The 22,255-nt window shown below is 34.9% G+C and overlaps 2 protein-coding genes across 7 annotated transcripts in view; both read left to right on the forward strand.

Moving 5' to 3' along the window:
* Positions 1–10,193, forward strand: part of LOC128238354 (tyrosine-protein phosphatase 10D-like) — a 29,077-nt gene extending 18,884 nt beyond the window's left edge. For 5 of the 6 annotated variants that reach the window (XM_052954193.1, XM_052954194.1, XM_052954196.1 and 2 more), the window contains 10 exons: positions 533–616; positions 918–999; positions 1,727–1,829; positions 2,455–2,534; positions 3,154–3,288; positions 4,590–4,724; positions 5,659–5,810; positions 6,260–6,410; positions 6,859–6,955; positions 7,958–10,193. In XM_052954193.1, the coding sequence (XP_052810153.1) occupies positions 533–616; positions 918–999; positions 1,727–1,829; positions 2,455–2,534; positions 3,154–3,288; positions 4,590–4,724; positions 5,659–5,810; positions 6,260–6,410; positions 6,859–6,955; positions 7,958–7,980 (1,042 nt within the window). In that variant the 3' untranslated portion in view covers positions 7,981–10,193. The remainder of the gene's footprint in view (positions 1–532; positions 617–917; positions 1,000–1,726; positions 1,830–2,454; positions 2,535–3,153; positions 3,289–4,589; positions 4,725–5,658; positions 5,811–6,259; positions 6,411–6,858; positions 6,956–7,957) is intronic. The other variant, XM_052954192.1, reaches the window with a different exon arrangement.
* A 6,044-nt stretch (positions 10,194–16,237) lies between these two features.
* On the forward strand, positions 16,238–22,232 carry LOC128238072 (phosphatidylinositol phosphatase PTPRQ-like). Its single transcript, XM_052953648.1, has 9 exons — positions 16,238–16,530; positions 16,871–17,155; positions 17,997–18,230; positions 18,655–18,741; positions 18,937–19,109; positions 19,610–19,790; positions 20,080–20,241; positions 21,432–21,563; positions 21,919–22,232. The coding sequence occupies exons 1-9, from the start codon at positions 16,305–16,307 to the stop codon at positions 22,230–22,232; spliced, it is 1,794 nt and encodes a 597-aa protein (XP_052809608.1). The 5' UTR covers positions 16,238–16,304.
* Positions 22,233–22,255: the final 23 nt, after the last annotated feature.

Raw genomic sequence — 22,255 nt, forward strand, 5'->3', positions numbered from 1 at the left:
ATTCTAGTATAGGTTTTGTATGAAATTTCTAGTATAGATTTTGTATGTAATTTCTAGTATAGTTAAATAATACAGTTATTGTATATGTACGTTCTTATTCAGTTTCGTATTGTTCAGATAATTACAGATCAATTCGTTTAATGTATCTTTTATCTTAATTAAAAGTATTACCTTTGTTTCGAACTTTACATTAACACTAATGTCGAAATTGTAACAAGAGGGGAGTTAAACAGTGATTTAAAAATCTAACGGATACATTACAATGCTATTCATTTATACTGCACACTAGTTATTGAACTTTGTCCATTTTAACATGGTAAAATCAGTAGCGTAAACTGCTTAACCGTCGTTTTCGAAATTATGCAATTATGCTGAAGCGCCCATGTATTATTTCAACAACTGGGGTTTGGATGCAACTACCATTATTTAGACATTATGTCACGATGTGTAAATAATACCAAATGCTGGATTATGAAAATAACGTAATAGCGTAAAAGGACGATCAAATCAATAATGTTGTAAATGCTTCCAGACTTCAGTGGAAAAAACAACTGCTGAGAGAGGGCGAGGAATATGAAGAACAGGAAACACTTCAAGAGATTGTAGAGCCGAACAGGTCCATACATGTTGCTTATTGTTGTTTTGTCAGTGTATTATAAAGTCTGTAGCCCATGAATATGGGCTTTATACTTGGGAACGATAGGTTAATATGGAAATGAGTAATTGTATTTGATTTTCGGTTAGCTGTAATGTATAGTATATGATTTGTTGTGCTACTGATATATGCATGTATACGAGTATTTGTTTGAAACCTAACTTGTTTAGTCTTGTTAAACTGAATAATTGTTTGTTCAACTGAAGTCCTCACACCGTTACAATAGAATATAAGAAACTTGAAAAACACAGAATCTTTTTAGATCCATTCCAATAGCAACATACAACGAGGCCCTTGCTGACCTTCACAGGGACACACATCTCATCCTGGCAGCTCAGTATGAGGTACGCGCCACTTTGAGCATGAACGCATGTGCAAGAACTTCTATTTAGCACCAAGAAACCTTGGTCTCGCGGTAGAGATGTCTGTTCATGGTTACTTATACAGGATACTGCACGGAACCGAGTACAATTCATATAAACAAAAAGATGTCTTCACAATCCATCTCATATACGAGTACATTAGAAGAGACACGTTTTGATAGAGTAGTATCCTCTAGTTTTATTGCATTTTCTTTCAACTCAATTCAGAGATTCAGAGTTGTTCTACCTCCCTGTTTGATATTGAATCAAATCGTTCTGACAAAGATGTATGAAATAAGTGCTGAAAGTATTTTGCCCATATACGTTGAACCCTGTTTCGCCTGAATGCACATTATGTTGTCATCTTATAGGGTTCCATAGAAACCTTGTTTCACTGACCGTAATCCAATCATTAAAAGCAATTTTGATGAGTGTGCGGACTGTTTGTGGTGTTTGCATCTGTGTGTGTTGTTTTAAATTGTTTGTGTCTCTAGTTCATTATCGTTTAGCACCTTGCCGTGAGCCCCAAAACAGGGTTTATTGTTATTTATATTTCGATTACTGAGCGTATCCATGTAGTTTTATTGTATTATTGAATTATTTGTTCAAGTATTGAACCTCTAAATGTCATCTTATTACGTTGCCTTATTAACTACAACCACATGAACGAATTTAAATGCTAACATGTAATATGTTTTATTGTTTAAAGGAGATAAAGCGACGAGCGGATCAGATAGGACTGAAGGCCGCCTTCGCGGCTGCCAAACTTGATCCTAACAAGTCCAAAAACAGATGGGCCAATATTCTGCCCTGTAAGTAATATTTATAGAAATGAGCTTCAAAAAACATTCCGATTACATGAATTATTTTCACAATTAAATTTGCTGGTTTGATTCAACACCCTGTTTGTTTGAGTTTATTTATACAAAGTGAGTATGTGAGTCTGGGTACATATAAGGGTTGGGCTGCAAGCATAATAAATGCATACATATAGTTGTATACTAAACTGCTCCGACGTTATTTATTCTTATATAAGAACTTCGAAATCTGTAAACACAATGGTAAGTCTAGACTGATACAAGTAGTAGCCACTATCTACTTAAAATGCTATCAGTATTTTGGCAAATGAAAGAAGACGTATTCTTGAATTCTTGCTTAGCGCTACTGTACAAGCAACTTGACAAGAATTAAATTGTATACAAAGAAACAGTCAGTGAGCGTTATTCAAATTGTAAGTAAATATATTCAACGTACATGGAATTCGATCCTAAACCGAAAATAAGAAAAATCAATTTGGACTTTAATTAGACAGTGTTTTAGATTAAATATGATTCGGGAATATGTCTTTCAGTGTTAATGTAGATACTTTTATTAACTTCACGTTTAACACTAATGCACCGCCATTGTCTAACAAAGTTATATTATTACTAAATCAAGTCGACCATAGCCGGGTAAAACTTCAACAGTTGGATGACGATTGCCCCGAATCAGACTATATCAATGCTAACTATTTGTCTGTAAGTTAAAACGCTGGTAAACTGTAATCACGCTGCTAGTCTAGTCTTGGTTGCATCTTGCCTAGAGTACAAACTAGTTCACATAAATGCTTCATATAAAAAATATACATTATCCAGAAAATATGCCATCAATTGTCAAGTGTGAAGATTTCTAAAGCACGCCTTGTATGTAGACAGTATATTAGTCTTAGAGGTTTCGCTTGTAAAGTTCTAAATCCTATATTAAGCATGTATTTAGAATACTTGTAAGCAAGAACAGAGGGAATACATATATCCTTCCGAAATGCTTAGCTGTTAGGTATAAGCTTATTATAAGCCAACAGTGAAGGAGTCTTATAGTCAAAATGGCGTTGGATGCATAGATGGGATGTATGCTAAGTACTGCGTGTAATCAATGCATGCTCTCCATTACTGGGGGAATAAAATGTATCTATGCATTTGCATCTTTCTGTCAATTTTTTTTCAGAATTATAGAAACCCAGGTCATTATTTTTCTGAAACTAGTAGTGAATCGTTAATGTTACTTTAATGAAATATCACAGTACTTTAAGTTTTGAATTAATTGATCCAATAATGATTATCACTCTTTGAGTCATTTACTAATTGTCATATGTTGTAGGGCTTTCATTATCAACGGGAGTACATAGCAACCCAAGGTCCGTTACCAGGAACGATCGACGACTTCTGGCGAATGGTGTGGGAACAGAACGTCATGATGATCGTAATGTTAACACAATGCAAGGAGGGAAACAAAGTACGTTACATTACAGACTTTTTTGTATTGGAGTTTATATATATCTTCCAGCACTCATTGGCTGCATTTATGTTTCCGATGTACACTAATATGACATTTTAATGCCTACTGACCCGAAATTATTTAAAAGGTTTTTAAGTGTAGTAAAATAATATTTAAATTCATACCAACAATACCATTGCAAACACTCTGTTTTGACATTAAGACTTTGAAAAACGATTATGCAACTTCCGATTTAAGTTGAAATAAAAATACAAAATACAAAAGAGCATAACTGTATATATAATGTAAAGATTATTGATTCATCTTATTAGAAATAATGTACCAGTCAATTGTAACCACGCCCCCCCCCCCAGGTCCGGGGAATAGCGGGGACTTTGACTTTCGGTCCAGCCAACCCCGCGTAAAATCTCCGCCCTGCGGGGACAAACTGATGGTCAAATCCCCGCCAAATGCCCCCGCACCCCAGGGAGCCTAGGTAAGGCAAATTCTCCGCCATATTTTGCGCGAAGAAAAAAACACCGCATTCACCCGGTACTGCGGGGTCACCTGAAAGGTAAAAACATGGCCCATTTCCCCGGCTACCCCCGGTTTATCCCCGGACCTGGGGGGCATGGTTACAATTGACTTGTGCAAAAGTAAGCAACACTCTATTTAATGCTAACAAAATTACATGGGTGCTACAGGCATGCACGTTAATTATTATTGCCAATGGTTGAATAACATGAAAAGCTTATTTGTGCATCGGATACATTAAAAGCATTATGCATTCACAATGACCCAGTCTGATTATTTTACACAAACTTTGTAAATTGTTAACACCAAAAACATACTTACTTTAATGAGAGTAAAAGGCAAATGAAGGTTTTAGATGAAAGAGGTTATTTGGATATGGTTAATTACAAACTTTGTACAGTGGCTATTGTTTTTAGTTTTACCATATTCATTTCTGTTATAAGTTGTTCACTGTTTGTATTAAAAATGTCAACATCTCGTCTAAATAAGACCGTTCCAACCGCACAAGGGAGATAACTTCATACATACGTCTTCTCTATATATGTGTGTTGTAATATTGAACTAACAGGTTACAAGTTATGACAAACAAATATACATATTGGTTGAAATTATGAAACAAAGAACCAAAAGGTTTCAAGTGATGGATAACAAGAACGTTTACTCGTGCTGATGACGTTAATGACAACATGGCTATGGCACAAACTCGACTTTTTATCTCAAACAGGCGCCTGTTATAAAAGAATGGCTTTAAGAATGAAAACAATTTTAAATGTCTCTATCTACAGGTGAAATGTGAGATGTACTGGCCGGACACTGTCAAAGAGCCAAAGCAGTACGGAAATGTTGTGGTCAACCCGACCTCGATAACCAACATGAACAAGTTTAACATCAACATCTTCGACATCTCGCACGCCACCGATGTAATGCTTGCAATAATAATAATAATAATAATAATAATAATAATAATAATAATAATAATAATGATAATACACAAGATCTCGGCAATGTTTGATTATGATCCGAAACGAATTAGTTGTTTAAGTACAATTGCCTTTGATTTATTTAAAAAAGGCAATTTGTATGTAAAACAAAATGTAAAACTGTTACATCTCTTGGCCAAATCTGACAATTAAAGAAGAATTATTGAACTTGATTTATCCAACCAAAAGGAATGCCATATTTAAAATTGTTTACACAGTAGCACATTCCTGTATACACCAATCCTTTATCATTTTAGAGCGAATATATATGACTTAAATATAAGCAGGACAATTGGTCAAATCTGACTGTAGTTCAAGAGTTATTACACTTTGTTTATAAAACGTCCATAGTAGACATTCAAATCACTCTAGCGGCTTAATTTATGTTCCAATCTTAATCATATTTATCTAGAATATGCATGATCATAAGATTTAGGCTCAGTTCTAGCATAAGCCAAATCACAATTGTAAGTCAAGAGTAATGTGCCCTTGATTTATTGAAAATGCAACAAGTAATTTCATAGAAAAATCTTTCGAACTCAAAAGAGGGTTTAACTCTTTAATCCTAGCATCAGAATGATGGTCTTGTCAGGTGAAAAAGTATGATACTAGCGAAAATTATCTTACGGTCACTAAAAATGCCATGACTACGGTTCTATATATCAGATGATCACCTTAATATTTTTTTATCCAAAATATTTGTCGAAGAAGATTGCTGGTTTTATTCTCAGAATGTAGACCAATAAATCGTGAATGATAGCGTTAACGTGACTGTAGTAAACTTAGGTGAAGTCATTTACATAACAGGGCCATACACGCCGTTAATGTTTCTCGAACAAATATAAATTGCATCATTGCATTATAACATTTATAGGTAACGAAGATTAGGAAAGTTCTGCAATTCCACTACCTGGACTTTATGGATTTCACGGCTGCCGTGGAAGTTGATAATTTCATCGAATTTGTACGCACCGTCCGAGGTCACGTGCCCCACGAAATGACCAGCCCTATGGTAATTCATTGCAGGTAAGCATTATGGTAAAAGAAGCAAACAAACAAACAAACAACAAACTTTTCATTGTAATTAACATTGACATGATAGATAAGCATTCGTGTTTAGTGTTCGTCTTCCAATTTAAAACAAAATTTACGTTAAATTAATTCATATCAACACTTACCAGATATTTCAATGTCGTATGGAAACGTGCTTGCATATGATTACAGACAATTGTTTAAAAAAACATTCATCCGTTGGAGTCATATAACTGGACTACGTTCTACACAACAGTTCTGTCAACTACAGTCTCAAATCCAGATATCTGTTTTCATATTTTTGATGGGGGTTGTACTTACAAAGGAACTCTTTATATAACCATTCAAATGTGCTTTACAGTTGTTGGCCTTGTAGTCATGTAATGATACCATTTATGAGACTATAGTTGTAATATCCTCCTACATTCATGTTTATATTTTAGTGCTGGCGTAGGCAGGACGGGCTCTTATATCGCCATAGATCGCTTGCAAGAGTATCTGAACTCTCCCACGTTCAGTTTCGATGACCGCATCAACATTTTCGACATGGTCATGGAAATGAGGGAACAGAGAGTCAACATGGTCCAGACAGAAGTTAGTGGTTTGCCTTTTATAAGTTTTAAATGTAATAAATTTAGATTTGGGTGGGTAAGATTATCTCAATTTTCAAGAAATGGCTGCATTTTGATTGCAGTATCAAGATTACGAGCAAGCAGGTATGTGGTCACATCCATAAAGCTATATATATATATAAATCTATTTTGTAGGACCATACCATAAGCCTTAGCGTTGATCTTTAGACCCAAATTGGGACCATCGTATCGTACTGGCCCTTTTCGAGCTGTTTGTCCAAGTATTAATATAATTTTATAAGAAACAGATTAAAAGATTGTTTTTCGTTTACGTAAGGCACACCTAGTTTGAATGTGGATGTAATACTTTCAATTCATTAGTGTTTTTATGGCAGTCTTCAATTCAAATTATTGATCTTACAATATTTGGTCGTATACGATCGGTTAAACGCCAACTTTGTTTATTACAGTCTCAGTACATCCTAATCCATGACTGTTTTGAGAGGATGTTGGAGGACAAGAAAACATCACTGCAAACTACACAAACGATGGCAAAACTGGCATACGGTAATATCGTGTTTTACGTGTATAGTCAAGTGTTTTTCTTGTATTGTGTCATGGTTTTCATTTAAAAGCATATTTCTAATAAGATAATAACAACAACTAAATGAAATCAATGGATGAAATTCATGCCGATATAGGGTTTTTAACCTACGACAATGGTGTTAAAGGAATTACAACGCTGTGGATCAATTCCATCGTTAATTCACTATTTTTATTTCTAGCTTCTAACATGCTCGTTCAACGTTAGTTTATACAAATTTATTAAGCTCGGCTCTACAGACAGATGAACGTATCAATCACTCTGATCCGTTTTCTAAGTAAAACTGTACCGTGTCTTTTTTGAGGATTCATAAGAAAGTACTCATGGTTTGAAATCGAACCCATAACCTCTTTGGTGAGAGGCGGACACATTTACCATTCTTATTGGCTTTTAAGGACATATAGATACGACTTTAAAAAACTTAAGTAGTTTCTTAGAAATACATCTCTAAGCTATTTCATTTTTTTACGTCCAGCATTAACGAATCCTTCGAATATAATAAAAAAGAAAAAATGTTTCTTTCAGTGAAAGAAAGCAACATAATTCACCTCGTGAACTCCAAAAGTTAATATTTCGCTCATGGCTACGCCATTCGTGAAACATAATTTTTAACGCTAACTCGGTGAACTATATAACGATCGTGCACTGAAACAACTAAGATTAAGTTTGGCCCCAGATAATACCTTAAAAGCAATGTATTGAAAATACTTTATGACTGACCAGTAATTTACTTTAGCGATGCATGAAATACTGCAAGTGATGAATGCTCGTTTCTTTTATGACTTCATTTTTTGCAAAATGAGGATTTGTGATGATTGTTTTTTTTCGTTATAAGTACATTGATTTATCTATATTGTGTAATAGTTTAAGAAATCATTGTAAATGATATACTGATATACCGTGGTTGAATAATGTCATCGGTAAAAATATAAATAAATAAATAAATCATAAAAACGTATTTTCAGATCAGCAAAGAACAGCGCTCTGAGTGGCAATTGACGCAAATCTGAGAACACTACAATGATACAGTACATATGTAAGCTGTTCTAAGACTGTTTTAATTCAAAGACAATATGTGTTCTTATTAAGTGTGTTTGCGTGTGCGTGTGTCTGCGCGTGGGTGCGTGTGTGGCTTATTGAAATACAGTGTTCGTGGATGATAATGGGTTTATTCTATATTGATCATATTATATTTCAATGCAAACCAATTGGTGTTATTATTGATAAACATATATGACATCAGTGTTCATATTAGAACTCATGTTAGGTTTATTGATAAACATATATGACATCAGTGTTCATATTAGAACTCATGTTAGGTTTATTGATAAACATATATGACATCAGTGTTCATGTTGGAACTCGTGTTAGATCTATTCATAAACATATATGACATCAGTGTTCATGTTGGAACTCGTGTTAGGTTTATTGATACACACCAACTGGTTGAGGGCATAAATCCAAACACTTAATGAGGTTTTTACTATCATCTTAGAGATTTTTTTGTTGAACAGGCTCACAATTTTATTATTTGTATGTAGAAAGTCGTTCGTTTCATGGAGATAAAATGACCCTTCAATGTATGCTATAAAGGACACAAACCCCGAACACATAAAAAGGTTGTTGTTGTTTTTAAATTTTACACCTCTTTAAAATACTATGGCTAAAATTTGACAAAAGCATACAGAAACAGATAAGTGTTTGATAAGATTTACCTTTAACGTTTTTTTCTTTATTCAGGTGTTGGGATAAGAGTGAGGTTTGTGAACGTAAACTGGTTTAAACCCCCAGTAAATTTACATTTTACTGACCGTTCTAAGGCGGTACCTAACAATCCTTGATAAATATACCTAGTTTTTTATATATAGTATATATGCTCTGTGCTGTTTGTGGAATTTGTGTTGTTGTTCCATGTTTCTTGTTTGTGATTTTTTGTTTGTTTGTTCTATGTCTTTGGCGTTTACCCAGTGCCATTAAACGGGGTTTATGTTTAAACTTTTGGCTACTGAGCTTGTTTCTGTAGTTTTTCCCATCAGTATTGAACTGAAATGCAAACCAAAAACATAAAAAACTTGATTGGCAATAACCTGCCAAAAGTCAACGTCGCGAAAGTACACGACTTTTTTACTATTAATTATGTTTGTTTGTTTTTTTATTTACCACTTTATATAAGCCAAGTTGTAATTTCTTTACTTTGATTTTCTTAAAACTCTAATCATAAAAGCAATTTAAATCTAAGATGTGGCATATTTTTATATATAAATAACGTAGGCCAACATAACCGAGAGGTAAAAAATGTGCACGCGCCATGTGACGTCATTTCCCCACGTGCTATATTTGGACCTTTTAGCGGGTTGAACAATGAATGAAATTTTTTAGAAAGTCGAAACTTCACATTCAAGTATTATGTTAAGCGTTTGTATTAATTTGGATCGTCAAATTGTGTGTCATTGTAAATGAATGCCTGTTTATACAGGCATTTAGGATTTATGTATTGTTCTGTTTTGACCCGTGAACTAGTATTGAATCGCATGTCGGTCAATCGCCAAATATTATTTGCCCGAGTTTTGGTAAGGACAAGTGAACTATAGCTCTGCGGCCGTTGGTCTGAGGGCAAGAGTTGACTTGGTACTTCCACTTCAAATGTCTACTGAAAACTGACCGACAAGCCCTTCAATAAGTTTTATTTTTATTACTTGACATTAACATTGTGAAATATTAAACTATATAATCACCATATATAACAATAGACGAAAGTGAAACAGTGTACATGTACCTCTAATATTCTAGAGTGTCTCCTCTTGTTGCTAAGTAAATATAGAATGTTTGTAGAACACATATTTGTTTCGTTACATAAGTAACTACCCAGTAAATTTGAAATTCATTCATTTGTGATTCTTCAATAAGATAAAAGTTGTAAAGCAAGGCTAATTATGTTATTTCGGATCTAACTCTTTATTTTAGCAAATAAGAAAATACTTGCTATATTATCTTATTGAGCAAAGTAAAAGAATATGAAATAATCCAAAACAATTTATTAAATCTTTCACACATAAGAAACTTGTTAACTATTGATGAACGGTCAAATAGCATTATTTATTGACTGTTGATTTCTATGGATAACTAATAAAGTTGTTATGGAGTTGCTAACGTAATATTATTACTATGAGTTCTACTTTGTATAAATGATAACATCTTCAAAGTAATAAATGTTATAATCATATGCGTTTTTTTTGCATAAATACAAATACAAACGTAAGTATAGAGGAACTGAAACATACTTATATTTCTTTTGTTAAATTAACCGCAATAGATATGTGGCTGAAAAATTTACTTTAATTTGCTGCAATAAATTTCACTGTATGGACGTCGAAGAATACACGAGCATTTTTGTGGAATATCTACACCGGCAAAATATTGTCCAGCCAAAGCCCTCGAAATCAGATCAGAGAATTTAAGAAATGTTCAAATGTTGACTTGGTTTAAGTATACCTAATTGCAAAATATTAACAAGTGCTTTTAAACTCATTACAAAACACCCGTTAGCCATTTTAAAGGACTGTGTCACAGATTGGTATCAATAAAAAGTTTTTTTCTGTAACGAATCTAATAGAATTGGTAACGCTTTGATATCATAACTGTAAAAAAAGTACCAAAATGTAAATGTGTCGGAGACCGGATTTGAACCCGCGTCGCCAAAATTTAAGTCCAGCGTCTTACTCATTGAGCTACAAAGGCTTATCCTAATCGGGTGACATAATTAAGCTATACACCTACATCGGTAATATCACCTGATAACACCGACTAGCCAATCACGCATAAGGAATGAATTCTACCTGGTAGACATACCCAGTAATCTTTTTTAATGGAAAAATACGAAATAACTGCTAAACTTAAATAAATTGTAAACTATGTGGTACTTCAGTTAGTAAGTTTCAATGCATTGTACACATGGATGCCAAGTTTATGTCAGTTTTCGACAATTTTCTTTTTTTTTTCCCTCTATTTTATCATACGTGAGACAGCCCCTTTAATATCAGATTGAATACTTACAGCCGATTACTGATTTTTAAAAAAAATATATGGGCAAATCCTCGTACCTTCCAAACTATTGACCTTTCGCGTTCCTCCGGTTTCCAGTGGTGGTGCGCGTTGTCATGTGGATGATATCCCTCCGCTTCCATCTCCTCCAACACCAGAATTAGGTCCCAGTTATTATGGGTCGTGACTGGAAATGCATTGGAACACAGGCGGTCTCCAAAGTTTACAACCTGGAATATCAAACATTACCCTTGTCATTTTATTTTATTATCTTAACTGCAGTATAGATCACAAATATTTCGGTAAATTTTCCTGGCCTATACCGACGCTGGAAGTATTAAAATGGCGTTACCTTCTGTTAGTTTAATCTTTTTTTAATTATCAAACGATTTCTTAGCCGCTTCAATATATAAATAGTTTATAATTGTATCAATTTGTTTACGCCAACACTTACATTTGTTTTTTTCTGCACCAGTTAATTTGAAAATGAATTTCTCGAGATCACTATGGTTACCACTAGAATAAACACGAAGTTGCTGAGAATTGCTAGTATACAAGTTTATTAATGTATTGTAAGTACATGATACATGTAAAAATCAGCACATAACAATTCCGAAATCTTGTAAGTAAGACAAACAGATGGATTTTCAACGAGAGAAAGAAGTAGTTTTAGGTCCCGGTTACTAGCGTTGTTGACAATGATAAATCAAAGTTTGACCTCCAGTCTTTCATGACAGAACGAACACATACCACGAACTGCCGCTCAGCTTTTTTTAACGCTCGTACTGCGGTAGAGATACACGTTGAAAATCAACAAATCTCAAGGCTGACCAAAAGAATGCAGCATGTGTGTGACTTGGCTTTCCCTATAGTCTCAAATGAATTTTGACACTTAACAAAAACATAAAACTGAAAATTCAATGATAAACACAAAGTGAGGACCGCTAACATATTACCTTAGAATGGCGGAGGTAATGAGGCTGGCGATGTCTATATGTGATGAAGTTGTGAGGAAGACACACTTGTTGTTCTGTTTAAGGTCCAACAACCACTGTTTCACACCTTCGTTACTCGGCTGGTAATATTTTCTAAGAGTTTGCTTGAGGACGGGGAAGAAATACCCCGAAGTCTCTTAATATAAATGTCTCAGAGTTACAATACTACGTTTTGATTAAAAACTATGAACATAAACAGCAATAAAAAAAGAAATTAACGCAAAATAACAGTAATACTATTACAATAATACCGGTAAACGATGACATGAAAAAAAAAACATAAAGAAATGATGCAAAATAATTATCAGACTATTACAACGATACACTGGTATAAATAATGGGAAGTTTACGGCTCATTTACTCAGTCGGCGCCCGGAGCTCCTGTAGGTTTCAACTAATGATGTATAAAAATAGCAGTCCAAAAACAAATTGATATGTAACCCGTACGTTCAAAACAGTGTGAAACATCAAATCTAAACACGAAAGTGTATGAACAAAAACACATCGACTAATAGCACATCATATTTATTTACACTGTTATAAAGTGTACTTTACAGACGTACCTCCGAAAGCCTGAAATATGTAGCTGTGATGAGAAACAGTCAACAGACAGTTAATGATGTATGTGGCTAGATTCCCCTTCTTTGAACGACAGCACACAAAAGCTCCAAGCAGTATTCTGTTGAAATAAATACGGTTGTAAAAGAATTAAAATGATAACTTATTAAGCATGAGTATGTTTTTAGTGTGACTTCAACAGCAAATACTACTTATATGTAAGTATATGTGTGTGTGTGTGTGTGTGTGTGTGTGTGTGTGTGTGTGTGTGTGGGGGTGGGTGGGTGTGTGTGTGTGAACAGGAATAAAGTGTACAGTAGCTACCTAAACATTCAGTCCAAATATGTATGTAATGTGTAAAGAAGTGTGCAATAGTTTTCTTCAGTGCGAAGTATTAATAGTAAATTGAATGTAAACATTTTTCTTGTGGAAAGATGTAAATAATGATGTATATAATTTCAAAATCGTATCTTAGTTATGAAACGTTAGGCGGTGAAAAGACATATAAAGTAAGCAAAGTAAACGAAAGCGAATATACATATTAAACAGCAAATCAACCTTACACCTTCATTAAAGAACTGTGAATGACTGGAACCTCCTGCCAACCAGATCAGAATCAGTTGCTTCACTGGATATCTTCAAAGATCTCTCGATTGAGAAGCCTGCCACCTAAACAACAGCGATACACAAATTTGTATATAAATATGAACATTTTTGAGACATAAAGTTCGCTACCGCCACGCAGTCTCGTTGGCCTTAGTTCTATTGAGAGTCCAGCTCAGCATAAGAAAGAAGAAGAATAATAACAACGGGCTTGTGTTGAAGCCTAGGAACAATTTTCATAGAGCAATTAACCAATATATGTTGTAATTAATGAACACGGCTGGAAGAAGAGGACTTTAACCACACTTAAATTTATTTCCGTTTTAAAGCAATCCCTTATGAAAAATGAATAACACTTGAAGTGCCTATACTTGAGATGCTATAATGAACTTCAATGATTATCTGGTCATTGTGGCGTCTTATATCATACTGGATACAAGGAAAGTTTAGGAAATTACTAAAGGACAACATGATAAAAAGATTTAGCAGTCACAAAATCGTGAATATTTCCAATAAATTTGTCAATCATATAGCATCTTTGTTTCGGAAATATTTCGATATTATGATTTCCAACCCTCTTGGAACACATGCAGTTTAGGAGGCTGCAACTTAACATATCACGGACTAAATTAAATGATACAACCACACCAACTTCTTCAGCAGCACCAATAATACCGATAGTACCAGTGCCTTCACCATCACCAGAATTACTGACAACACATACACTAGCAATGGCAATACCACCAGTAATACTGACAACACCAGCGCCTACACATACACCCGTATCTACAACATCACCAGTAATACTGACAACACCAGCGCCTACACATACACCCGCATCTACAACATCACCAGTAATACTGACAACACCAGCGCCTACACATACACCCGCATCTACAACATCACCAGTTATTCTGACAACACCAGCGCCTACACATACACCCGCATCTACAACATCACCAGTAATACTGACAACACCAGCGCCTACACATACACCCGCATCTACAACATCACCAGTAATACTGACAACACCAGCGCCTACACATACACCCGCATCTACAACATCACCAGTAATACTGACAACACCAGTGCCTACACATACACCCGCATCTACAACATCACCAGTAATACCGACAGTTAGAGCGCTTACACATACTACCGCATCTACAACATCATCAATAATACTGACAACACCAGTGCCTACACATACACCCGCATCTACAACATCACCAGTAATACTGACAACACCAGCGCCTACACATACACCCGTATCTACAACATCACCAGTAATACTAACAACACCAGCGCCTACACATACACCCGCATCTACAACATCACATGTTATACTGACAGTACCAGCGCCTACACATACACCCGCATCTACAACATCATCAATAATACTGACAACACCAGTGCCTACACATACACCCGCATCTACAACATCACCAGTAATACCGACAGTTAGAGCGCTTACACATACACCCGCATCTACAACATCACCAGTAATACTGACAACACCAGTGCCTACACATACACCCGCATCTACAACATCACCAGTAATACTGACAATACAAGCGCTTACACATACACCCGCATCTACAACATCGCCGGTAATACTGACAACACCAGCGCTTACACATACACCCGCATCTACAACATCACCAGTAACACTGACAACACCAGCGCCTACACATACACCCGCATCTACAACATCACCAGTAATACCGACAACACCAGCGCTTACACATACACCCGCATCTACAACATCACCAGTAATACTGACAACACCAGCGCTTACACATACAACCGCATCTACAACATCGCCGGTAATACTGACAGTACCAGCGCATACACATACACCCGCATCTACAACATCGCCGCTAATACTGACAACACCAGCGCTTACACATACACCCGTATCTACAACATCACCAGTAATACTGACAACACCAGCGCCTTCACATACATCCGCATCTACAACATCGCCGGTAATACTGACAACACCAGCGCTTACACATACACCCGCATCTACAACATCACCAGTTATACTGACAACACCAGGGCCTAAACATACACTTGTATCCACAACATCGCCGGTAATATTGACAACACCAGCGCTTACACATACACCCGCATCTACAACATCACCAGTAATACTGACTACATAAGAGCCTACACATACACCCGCATCTACAACGTCACCAGTAATACTGACTTCAAACCAAACTTTGAAATCAACGTCAACGCAGGCCAACACCTCGACATCACGAATAATCACATCTGCATCACTCTACATAAAAAATAACAGAGTAACTGCTGTGATCATGGTAAGAATTGAAGTGTATGTTGTGTTACTGGACAAAGAGAGTAGCGAGGAAACATGCACGTGCAGAAGGATATCAAAAGTACAGCTTGTCTAAATGCTAACTATTCAATGATCATGGTATATAACCTATGCATACTTCTGGATTGTTGCAGTCGTTTGTATCTGACGATTGGGATACTGTAAATGGTAACTGTTGGTTAGTAAGCTTGTGGATACTTTTTTGTATACATTTCATGCTTGCATTTGTTTTTGAACTAGTTCAAAGGCAAACATACACAATTAAGTTTACACTGCAATTTTACATCTTAAAAGAGGAAATTGTAAAGCTTCACCTTTGTAAAGCTTTTCATTGTAAAAGCGCTTAATGTGAAGCCGCATCTTTTATAAATGCAAAATTTCATGCCTTACATTTCCAAGTTCCAAAATACAAATTGTTGATGTAAGGAAATAAATATTAGAGATGTTAATCGTCTTTTAATTTTCAAGTTGTGTTGTTAAAGTAAAAAAAAAAACGTTTACTACATATTCAGTGAACAATGGACTGAAGGAGGAAGTACACTAATGTTTGATTTTCTGAACAATATAAAAACTGGAACTGGTGCTTACAATTGCAGGAAGTTGCATTATGTTCCTGATATTTGTCATACAATCACGCATACGTCTAGTCATTAATCATTATTTTCAAGATATTTCATGATGTTTGCATGTATGATGTTCTTAAATAGTGTAAGTTTAATTTTTACTACAGAGTTGAACCAAACTGGAATTCACATAGTTAGCACAGATGAAATGTCATTGACGCTTTCATGGGAGCTGAATTCAGACATACACGAATCTCCAGTAAACGTCACAGTTGTTGAAAATAATGTCAATGGTGGTGAGGAATACACTTGTGTACTAGGACAGGCTAGAAATGCAACCTGCGCTGATCTCGTACCTGGATGTAACTATACCGTCAAAGTGGATGACCTTAAAGGAACTGTTGAGAGCTCTATGTTTACCTCGGCCTCTTTAGGTATAACATCAAACAGTTGTATGATCATTGTTTGTTTTTAGTAGTTGTACAAATATAAAATAACATTAAGCAATTATAGTAGAATTCAACAGTTCATAGACGCTGATCAAGCATGGTTTTGACAATCAATTAGAGCACACATAAGCAGAGTTGCGAATGCTGATATATGATTATAAAGACTAGAAATTTCAATTGTCTTTTGTAAAAGTAATTATCTTCGTGTTTCACTTGTTAACTATTGTATTTGCACCACTGAATTTGCACCATGCACCACTAGTCTCCACACGATTAAATTTGTTTTTCAAGAACTGAATGCTTAATTTATTTCTTGTTTGTTTAGTTCCTGCTAGTCCTGGAAAATTAAACACTAATCTTTGTGGAGTTTTTGAGGCACCAGATGTGACTCTTTGTTGGGGCCCAAGTGAAGGGTGTGTGGATTATTACTTTGTCAACGTTACACAGACAGGTGGTGAGGTAGTCTTTTCGACCCAAACATCTGAAGGTGCGAATTCCGCAACAGTTACCAATTTGACAGCCGGAACAGAATACAATATAACAATCTTTGCACACAGTTTTAACAAATCTAGTGCATCAACATTGGACACATTTACAACGCAACCAAGTGGTTTGTATATTTTTGAAATCGTTTTTCAATCGCAACTTTTATATTTACGATTAAATCAATATGTTTTTTATATCATACATATAACTCAGTTTTAATATCATATACAACTAATTCAACAAATAGCCCTTTCTTCCATTTCACGTTGTTCGTGATTGGTCAACAAAGGTAACTAACGCAAATAAAATGGTAAATCAATGTTATTCATCTGAATCATACCATCGTTATTTATAAAGTAAATCAACACTTACAGACAGACGAACGGACGGACGCGGACGGACGGACAGACAAACATAAGTCTTGCTTTCGACTAGTACATGGTTCCTAATAAATGACAACACTGTGTATCAAATAAATGTAGAAAACATTCAAATAATAGTTTAGTGATAAGTAGGACATTGTGTTTAAAGTATACATAAATAGTAAATACTACGTATTCATTTTACAATAATAAATTAAAATAGTATTATTTAACCAATTCATATTCGATTACATGCATGTATAATACACAAAATCAATATACATCAACATGGACCAATATCACATCCAGACATTGGTAACATAGCGATCATAAATTTCCACTATAACTATGACTTATTTATTTCCGACTATTCTATAAACCGCAATTGTAGATTAAATCACAAATTCAACGTGTTTCGACACAAGAGCAGATTTGGTTTAATTTTCAATTCAGTTCCATGAAAGATTAGTAATTATAGATAATTAACAATTTAATAAACCACGTGTGCTGATTAAAACACAAACTTAACGTGTTTCGATACAATAGCAGACCCGTTTCAATTTTGTTCCATAAGACATTTTTTATTTGTTTTGTAAATTTCAGAACCAAGTCGGCCACTAAATTTCACAGTTGAAGTTCTAGGTAAAAAGGAAGTTAAGTTAAATTGGGAATCTCCTCTCTACCCAAATGGGCTGATTTCTGACTACACAGTGTGCTATAGGTACAAGCACTATGCGGACCAGTTATACACAAAAACAAATTGCACTTACAAATCAGTGTCGGAAGTGACCATGATTGGAAACTACTTGGATCTTAACTTGTCACTGCCTTTTGCAGGTACTTTGTGCATGGATGGAGTGATAAATAATGTTTGATATAATTGTCGTCGGTAGCACAATGAGTCATGAGGAGAAAGAGATTATGTTTTAACCTTTGTGCAGTTTCGTGCTTCAAAAGCAAGCAATTATACTTTTTTACATATTTTCAAAAGGGTTATTTATTTAATTTTACACTTTGTTATCCATTTCGTTTGGAAGCCTATCATTATCTTGCGTTACCGTTCTTTGTAACCAACTAAAAACCTCAACAAGACCTATGTTCTCAGACGTTGTCACATATATCTCTTTAAATATTATATTTATAAATGACATGGTTTCACCTACTGGGTTTGTCCCTGTAGTTTTCGTTGTATTATGGAAGAATACAATAGTAATTTAACAATGTATTACAAATTCGTTTATTACTAAATCACATATTTCAGGTACATTTTATACCTTTTCTATTGCCGCTCTTAACGAAATGTTCACAGGAAAATCTGTATTTGTTGACGCAAGAACTCACGAATCAAGTAAGTATCTGTGATATTTAGTACAAAATGTATCGAAAACATTCGGCTTAGGGAATATTGTGGCCTACTCAGAGTTTTTAAAATTATTCAATAATAATAATAATAATAATGATAATAATAATAATACAAATAATAATAATAATAATAATAATAATAATAATAATAATAATAATAAACATATGTTTTATTCCACAGCACCCGGGCGTGTCACTGGACTGTACGCACAGGCAACTAACCTAACCATTACCTTGATATGGTCACGTCCAGCTGTCCCGAATGGAGATATCATAAAGTATGAGCTTCAGTGGAAAAAAGGGGAAAATATGATGTGCTTAGTCGTCATCAAAGCAGATACACATTCGACCAGGGTAAGTATGGGAAAGACTAACTGGATTTTCAAAATTGTAATAAACATGTTCCATATTAATATCTGAATCAATCAAACCGCCCGGGTAAAATGGCACTCTTCTATTGTATAATGAGTACAAGTGATGGGGACGATGTACCATGCAAAATGCAACTCGTCCATGTACCCGGTGGTTTCAGATGCATATTAAAGATTATAACGTGAGAAGGGGAGTTAATGGTATAATTAATGTTCTTGTTTAATGCGTTTACTTTCTTTAAAAATGACTGACATATCACGAATACTAGCCTTAAATGGTCTGGAAGTTTTCTATAAGCAGTTTATATTCAGCGTATTTAAGTAAATGATCAATAAACTTGTGATACAAAGGAGTAAGTCTTTACAATATGTGTCAATTTTCAAATTAAAATATCCTTGATCGAAGTATGTCTTGGCATGAACGCTAACTTTATTCCGCTAGCACATATAAGCATTTACGTTATAATAATTAACTCTTTACAGGTACCCCATGGTGAAAGCTGTGGTTCGGAACTGCCTGAGCCAATTGATCTAAACCAAGTGGACGTGAACTACACCATTACCGCGCTTGAACATTTTAAAGACTATGATCTGTGGTTGATGCCATTTACAGCTGCAGGAGGAGGAGATTTCAGTGAACTCAAACAACGAACAACTGAAACAAGTATATGCTTTCATCGTTCTCTGATTCATTTCTGTGTCAACAGTCTGATGGTCATAATTAAGAAATAAGGTCTTGTCTACCATTGTAGAATACCTTGTACGGGAGTTATCCTTCATCTATAACATAATATTAACAATTTCCATAGAACATTTCGCCCAATCGTAGCTTAACTGAATTAACCAAAATAATAAAAGTATGTACACCTTCTAAATTAAACATTTAAGAACTGATCTATCATGAAAAAAACATACAAACAATAAAGAAACTATACGTATATTAATTACATCAGGCCCGGGCCCAGTGGGAAATTTGACAATACGCGATATTGGATCAACCGCGATAAACGTCACATGGACGATTCCTGAAATCAACTCAGGCCCAACCAACTACACAGCGGTCGCTAGGAGCACGATACCAGGACAGGAACACACTGCTCGGTGTGAAGTTGAAGGTTAGTGAGATCACAAAAAAAATATATATGTATATGAAAAGTTGTAGTTTGTGATAACTTTCGTACCATGAAGGCGCATGTACGCACACGCTGTTACATTATCACTCTTTTTGGTTTAAACAAATAGAGACTTTCCAAGACGATAATAATTTAAAAAACAAAACAAAAAAAACATTAATAATGTAATGCCTTTTGCCTGGTAATCGTTCATTGTGATATTTCCATTATTACTGTATATAACCAGCGTTAACCGTGGTTAAAAACATTTCAGAGAAAGATGCCAGTGAGTTACAAACTATCCTCCACGTCTTCCAATATTGTCTTCTTAATAAAGTTGCATTTTCACTCAATTCATGTGATATGAACTTTTTATTTAACAAATCTCTTCAATTGTTTTATCCATACAAGGATGTCGAAAGAACTAATAATATCATAAGAATGGACAAGAAGTATAGACTGTAATAAAACAAATGAAAACGTCGCCTTTGTAAACACGCTTTACAATGTATAAGAAACGACAACTATCAACTACCTACAAGCATGTTAACTTGGAAATATTTGTATACACTAACTTTTTTGTTAATGGTGCATGTTCTTATCATTTCGCACTATGGCACTTGTTATGCTCTACATTGTTTATAATCGAATCATTTATTTGTGTTGTCATGTTATTATCACAAAGCTCAAAATTTAAATGCTACTATATGGCCATACGTTGATGTAATCCTTAGTGATTATAAAGTAAAGCCGCCCTTGAGAGCGCTTAGCTTATCTGTTCTTGAAATAGAATATGGGGTGTTCAAAATGGTGCAGTGGTGCCTACCATTTTTATTCATTAACAGTCTCAATCAAAAACAAATAGGCTTCTTTCATAACTTAATTTCCTTATAACAAGATCAAGCTACGCACGCTATTTTCGTGTTTGTATAAATTATGAAATATTTTATTGAAAGTATTGAGACAGTTAAACGAAATTATATTCATCAATATTGCGATTAACTATATTTGGTTTTGAAATATACTTATTTAGTATGAAATGTAGCCTTAGAAATAACATTCTTAAGCATGTTACGATGGAGTTTGTTTGTGTTGGAGAAATTGGGTCTTGGTGTAAATTGTGAATCCCAAATTACCACAATTCTAGAATCCTGTATACATATAACACACCATGGGCGTAATACACTTTCCAGATTACACGAGCACTGGATGTAAGATAGAGAACCTCCGCGAATTTTGGCAGTACCAGGTGAAGGTCATTGCAGAAACCAAGGAAGGGATCAGTGTAACAAAACTCTCTCAGCCTTTCTATACCGAAGAATCAAGTATGTTTTTCAAAATCAACTTTGCCAAACATTGTTTTCGCAAAATGTTAACTGAAATGTTAATCTTTATATAAAGATCAAAGCTTAAATGAAAGTAGTTTGCATAATTTTCTGAAATGAACCTTGAACAAGTTTAGTTCGAGCTGATTAAATATTTTGATAATCTAAGACTTATAACTTTAGAGCCACAATTGAAATTTCAATGTGATATGCATATTTACGAGGAAATTAATACTGATATCGCAAAGCTTGTAACGTCTGTGGTATAACATTATACATGTATTTATCGGTACGATTCAAATTGTATGTAAACGAACCTGAATTGAAATGAAATGTAATTATGTTTTTGTTTTAGCCCCAGGGACACCGACGTCATTTCAAGTACAAGATTTAAAAGATCTGACAAACGCATGTGACGCCATAAACGTTTCCTGGAGCGAACCCAACCTCCTGGACAGACATGCCAATATCACACAGTATGTTGTACAAACGGTCCATCATAATGACGAGGTGTTCACGTATACCGTTGATGACCCTAAACCATTTTCCAGACACAACAGTCAGTTTTCATTGGTGTATGGAGGTCTCAAGGCTAATCGGGCATACCAGTTGCAGGTTAGACTATTTATTACTCAACTTATTGGAATGTATTCCTTACCTAGCTTCTAAAAGTCTGTGAATATATGCCAGTT

Source organism: Mya arenaria, chromosome 6, assembly GCF_026914265.1.
Source record: "Mya arenaria isolate MELC-2E11 chromosome 6, ASM2691426v1".
Lineage (NCBI taxonomy): Eukaryota > Metazoa > Mollusca > Bivalvia > Myida > Myidae > Mya > Mya arenaria.

What these genes read in the sequence shown, in the direction of transcription:
- LOC128238072 (XM_052953648.1), top strand. Translation starts at nt 16,305, where the DNA reads ATGTCATTGACGCTTTCATGGGAGCTGAATTCAGACATACACGAATCT. An exon ending in ACAACGAACAACTGAAACAA is followed by an intron (nt 19,791 to 20,079) that starts GTATATGCTTTC and finishes TAATTACATCAG; the next exon opens with GCCCGGGCCCAGTGGGAAAT. An exon ending in TGCTCGGTGTGAAGTTGAAG is followed by an intron (nt 20,242 to 21,431) that starts GTTAGTGAGATC and finishes TACACTTTCCAG; the next exon opens with ATTACACGAGCACTGGATGT.